At 35.9% G+C, this 6000-nt stretch overlaps 1 protein-coding gene across 8 annotated transcripts in view; it reads right to left on the bottom strand.

The window, feature by feature from the left end:
• LOC136043738 (orphan steroid hormone receptor 2-like) overlaps positions 1-6000 on the bottom strand; it is a 302790-nt gene that overhangs the window by 114779 nt on the left and 182011 nt on the right. For all 8 annotated transcript variants that reach the window (XM_065728658.1, XM_065728656.1, XM_065728659.1 and 5 more), the window contains 2 exons: positions 4169-4277; positions 1439-1702 (listed from right to left, as the gene is read on the bottom strand). In XM_065728658.1, coding sequence (XP_065584730.1) covers positions 1439-1702; positions 4169-4277 — 373 coding nt within the window. The remainder of the gene's footprint in view (positions 1-1438; positions 1703-4168; positions 4278-6000) is intronic.

Raw genomic sequence — 6000 nt, 5'->3', positions numbered from 1 at the left:
ATGCAGATTTTTTAGGGGGGATTACGTGAGAGGATCTTTCCATGAGGAAAGATAACTTTTCATGAAGGGAGAGTCTAATTTCTAGACAATGTTTAAAAATAACCAAAATTAAATTAAAAAAACAAACAAGTTTTCTCAATTGAAATTAAGCAGCAACGTTAAAACTTAAAACGATTATTATGCATATGAAATGGTTCTCCCCTCCTCAATACCTCGCTCTTTACGCTAAATAATTTCTATTATAATTTCTAAATTATTTCCAATAGTAATTTCTGTTCGTTTTAAGTTTTAATGTTACTACTTTTTTTCAGTTCAACAAACATGGGTTTCTTTTTCCTTACATGCAACAGGGAGAGGGCATCCAGTCCTTATCCTCATATGATCCTTTTGAGATCCTTATATGATTCTGGTTTAAACAAGATGCTGAATACAAACCTTTCAACTAAAAACTGGTGGAGGGACGTGTTGTGTGTTGTAGAAGGGGCATACGATCCTAGTTCAAACCAGCTGCAACGTGTCTATCTTTATGCAAAGCATGATTGTGAAAAGACAAAATGGTGGAAAATTCGTGTATGAATTCGATTCAAAGAAATCAAAAGTCTAGCTTTTTACTCAACATTTGCGGTAGGCTGGGGGGACCCTCAGGGAGATCAAGAGCCCACTTTGGATCTAAAGTCATCCAGATTAAATCTTCTTGCATGGCTCTGCGTCAAACAAGGTACACATTTCTGCCAAAAAATCGCAGTATGAAGAATGGGGCGAGTTATGGTGGGAATGGGCACCGAGGCCCACTTCCCCCCCCCCCCTCCCGCTCCCCGTCAATCACAAAAATTAAAATATTAGCACGATTACAGTCTAAAAGGCAGAGATGTGACCAAATTTTGGCCAAAAGGCAGCTTGGGAAAAACAGGTGATTACGGAGGGGCACAATTGTTGTTTCCATGTTGTCTTAAAACAAATGACGCCATTGCTCGTGCCTGAAAAACTCGGCTTTAAATATACTTTCAGTATACTTTAAATATAATCACCACTTGACGCTAGTTCAGGAGTTCTATTTATTTTAAAACTTAAAAGAAAAAAAAAATATGATGAGAACAAATTTACAGGAACTTCGAAAGAGCTTGGAATCCTTAGAAACGGCTGCGGATCAAAATAAAAGTAAACTCTTACAATCTTACCCGGAAACCCTTGAGCAAAAGTTTTCAGCCCTCCATCTCAAAAATAGAAGAAAGACCCATCTTTGTGTACTTAGCACTAAAATGCAAAGATACATCCCTTGAATTTTTGGCAACCATTTTTTTAAAAGATGCATCCTTATTTAGCTTTTTAGAGGTTTGTACTTCATACTAGTGTCTAGTTTTTCCAGAAGAATCAGCTATTTAAACTATTCCCAAAGGACGCCCTTGAAGACATATAAGAGATAAAATTCAACATTTACCAGCAGCGGCCATTGTTTCCAAAGTATCCATCCGTAAAACAATGGGAATGACATTCCAAATTTGAACACTTCCAGTAAGACTAGAGAAAAATATCTCTTCAACGATGGCTGAACGCAGGGACCTCAGCCTTGGCAAAAGCAGCATCACCTGAGTATGCCTGTCTGGGTTAACAGCGCAGAGATTTATGGAATGCTCTCGTAGCTCCTTAGCAGCTTGAGCTTGCAGTTTTGAAATTTTTTGCTTCGAACTAATGTCTGATTCATCTATAATGAAAAAAATTCTAATTAAATCATACCAAATGAAGAAATACCTTCTCCATCCCCCTGAATAATATTAGCTTTGCCTTTTGGTATAGATAATGTGCATATAATGATTTCAAGCACTCCTCATTTTATTTCATAGTACCCATTGCACTTCACTTTGCTGTTAAAACGTGAAGAGATTATCACGTACATAGATTATCACAAGAGGAGAGAGAAAAATATTTAAGAAAATTGGAGATAGTGGGACAAAAGTCCCTCGGAAAGGCGAAAATTAATAGCCCTCAAGGTGACGAGAGTAAAGTCAGAGGAGAAACCCAGTTAGAAAACAAGTGCAGAAATAACTACAAGAGAAGAGAAAAAGTAAGAGGGAAATAGCCCAAAAGGAAGAGAGAAGAGAAGCCGAATTGCACTAAGATGGTATTCTTAGGTACCATAATATAGAATCTCATCATTAATTGGGAATTATTTTACTTCTTAGATGATTGCTGTGTTTCATGACCAGCACAAATGCCACTTAATATGCATTTAAGTCAGAGGAGAAACCTAAGGCCAAAGATCCTCCTGAAATCTTGCGGTTTCTAGTATGAGCCATATTTTCTGATACGTTTTTACATAAGTATACACAAGCCCCCTCCCCACCATTAAAATGTGCTAATCCAAAAGTGATTCTTTCATAGATGCCAACTATTTGATTTATAGTCCGTCTTCAGGCTTTATTTCCTAGCTGAAGTCGTAGCTATAAAATTACATTATTGAACCTATGCCAACGTGTAAAATGCGTGTGATATGCAAGAAGTATTCAAATTTGGTTATTATTTCTTTTATAAAAAGGAAGCTGGTTGGATTGCTGTTCATATTTACGCTTAAGGCCGTACTGATGGAACTCGAAAATCCCACGTTAAAATTGAAAAATTATATTTAAAAACTACTCAAGTATTCATTGGCGGAAGATACCACTTTTAATATCAGGTCGTAGCTTCTTGAAGATGCTACAAAATGTTTGCTAGGATTGTGCTCTATTTCCTATAATTGCTAAGAAATCTTAGAAAATGTCTAGCTCTTTTTCACAGGTGTACTCTATAAAGGATATTGCTTTTAGAACAAAATCGGTACTATCCTGAGCAGAAGACAATAGCCTGTAAGATGATTGCAACCATTTTTCGATGTATTTTTCTGTTTTCGAACAGTCCCATAGAATATTTTCAGCTACCTGAAATTTTTACAAGTTTTTTGCCAGAAAGAATCGTTTCAGATAGCCCTAGACACAAAATTGACAAGCTGGTATAATTAACCTGCTATTTCCGCCAATGAATAAGTGCTATTTGAAGGGTTTATGACAATCGACGGTCTCTAGAGAATTGAAAGATAGAAGGCTACCCTAACTTCAATTTTGAAGCTCGATGTTTTCAAGTTCACTTAATCACGGCTTTAATTCAGGTGTTTTAGAAGGGGCGACTAATTTGAAAATTAATTTTTAGAATAAGAATAAATAAAATGTATTTTTAGGTTAAAACTTATTAAAAGTTGATTTTAACAGTTACTGCAAAATGAATCACGGAAAAATAGGATCCAAGTAATAAAATAAAAAAACAACACTAAAAAATTATATTAAAATCATTGAATATTCGAACTGTGTGCTAGGAGGGTCGTTAAACATCCTCTCACAGGTATTTTTTTTTATATACCTTTATAAAAGTCATGTCATCTTGCTTTTGATTTGTTCACAAAGGCCCTGTGTGGCCATATTCAGGCCTTTTAGGCCCGTTAAGATAAGACTCTTTAAAGACTAAATCAGGAGCTGTAATTGCATGGTGTATTGTGATACATGGAGCTATAATTACGTGGCGTATTGTCTCATGTCTCATGATAAGCAGACAGTAACTGACATAAAGTTTTAAAGAAAACTGCGAATAGTGCCTTTGATAATTAAACTTATTTATTATTAAAGATATTTAATCATAAATTACATTTAAAACAATAAATGACTTTTTCACAAATCTACTTTTTAAAACTATAAAAAACTTTAATGTAAAGAGGGAGGCGTTGAGGAGGGGACAACTCCTTTCATATACGGAGTAATTTCTGTTCGTTTTATGTTTTAATGTCGCTCCTTACTTGCAGTTAAAAAAACTTGTTTTTTTTTCCATTTAATTAAATAAAGAACACGTGGCCGAAAAACGAGTAAAATAAAGCTGAGACACATACTACCAAATGGCAAGGGAGGTAAATTTTCTTTGAAGGTGTCGCTGTCTTTGGGAATCAGAACATTGCTAATATATAAGTTTTTACAAATGAAAACCTTGGCAAATGTAACCATACAGTTTAGTTTATTTATTTTATTGGTTCAATGCTGCAACACTGACCAAAATGTGATATTGAGATAAAAATTCAATATTTTGAAACAACCAAAATCTTAAAGTATAACTACTTGCAATAAAACATATCCAACTTCAGCGCTTTACGTACCTGGATTAAGCAACACTACGAGTTTCAAGTATCCATAATCGCTATCATCAAGCTCTAGCTTAACGCAATTTGCAACAATGTCGTAGATCTTAACAATTTCTTTTGAAAGCTGAAAAGAAAGATAAAATATTAAAATCTTGAAAAAAGATTTTGCTTAGTTGCTAGGTTTCTATATACTGAAACTTATTTGCTAAGTTTATATATATACTGAGAAAAACTTACCTATACCTGAAGTAAATTGAGTTTACATCTCAGTACAGGCCTCTCTCTGGCCACTCAGCGCGTCCCCAGGTGGTGGATAGGGGAACGCTCTACATATGTGTAGAATACAGCCATAGGAGGCACGGACAAAGGGGGACTAGTTCCTGGGGTTCATAATGAAAACTGGGGCAGTTTTGGACAACGGTCTCTACAAAGGGCTGCAACAACTCTGTTAGGGCACACGGAAGACTGGGGACCTTGCAGTCAATTCTACTCCCATTTGAGGAATAACTCCTCTCGAGGAAATTATAGTTCAGTAAACGAAACAGCATTTCCACAGGATTCTGACTACTGGATATTTTTTCTGAGCTTAGTCTGTTTAGGTGAGCGTTTCTGGACTGAAAAACGTCTTCCTAGCTATTTCATTAACTATTTGCTACGAGTTATCGCCCCGTAGCAGCATAATATTTCTAGGCATGAATATATAATGAGTTGGAGGTAATAGGCTTGAGACTCGGCAAGTGCTGAAAACGTCGGTGTAACCAAGATAGCCCCAAGATTGGACAAAGCCTCCATTCAACAGAAGTCCCATTGAATATTTGCTGTCCGGTTCGAAGCCAGTTTAATCGTTTCAGTATAGACTTGAGAAGATATGCTGGTCTCCGTCCACGACTGGTTCTGGGTCCATTGTTTTTCCTGAAGCCAAAATAATTTGAATGACTGAAAGAATATGAAGAATGCAACATGGAGTGTTACAACGTTAAAAAATAACTATCATATCGATATTTTAACTGTCGAATTCAGACGCTTCGAGCTGGACTTAATAGGAGTTTCAGAAACTCATATCCCAGAGGTAGAAAACATGAAGGTGATAAAAATTTATTTACTCAGGCAGGAAAGAGAGGGGACAGAGACAGGGACTAGAGCTTATTATGAATAAAGAAGCGGCTGAGTCCTCTTTAATTTGGGACGGTCTTCATAATAGAATGCTAATCGCTCATTTTACTACCAAAATTACAGAGTATCAGTCATCGCAGTATATACCCATGTAAAAGCGATTGACAGAGATAATAGTGACTCCAATGAATTTTACTTACAGTTACAGGAGCAAATAGACAGGGTCCCAGGTAAAGATATGGTGTTTATATTAGAATATTTTAATCCCTAGGTCGGTAAAAAAGAGATAGATGGTGTTTTAGCCTAGATAAATTCTAGTCCAAAATAAGAAAACAGAAATTGCTACAGACTGCTCGAACTTTGTAGGTATAACAATTTAGTTTTAACCAATATAGTATTTGGTCATAAAATAGCTCATAAGTTAACTTGTTATTCAAATGATGGCGAGACAGATAACCTTATGGATTATATTGTTGTAAACTGAAGACTGGTAGGATCAATATAGGATACTTGGGTATGTATGAGTGCTGCTATTGATGTCAAAGGTAAAGATGATCATTTAGAAGAGTCTAGGGTTAATTTAAAGCCCAATTTCGGAAGGGTAACTACCATCCGGCTAGCTAAAACGTTGGAATGAAAATTCGAGAGAGTTTCAAGGAACAGTTGAAAACTAGATTGGAGAGTTGAAAATTTGATAATGCAGAAGATAGGGTGTCTTTCTGATTTCAAAGTAA

Source organism: Artemia franciscana, unplaced genomic scaffold, assembly GCF_032884065.1.
Source record: "Artemia franciscana unplaced genomic scaffold, ASM3288406v1 Scaffold_898, whole genome shotgun sequence".
NCBI classification, from domain to species: domain Eukaryota; kingdom Metazoa; phylum Arthropoda; class Branchiopoda; order Anostraca; family Artemiidae; genus Artemia; species Artemia franciscana.
This window is presented reverse-complemented; position numbering and strand designations above follow the sequence as displayed.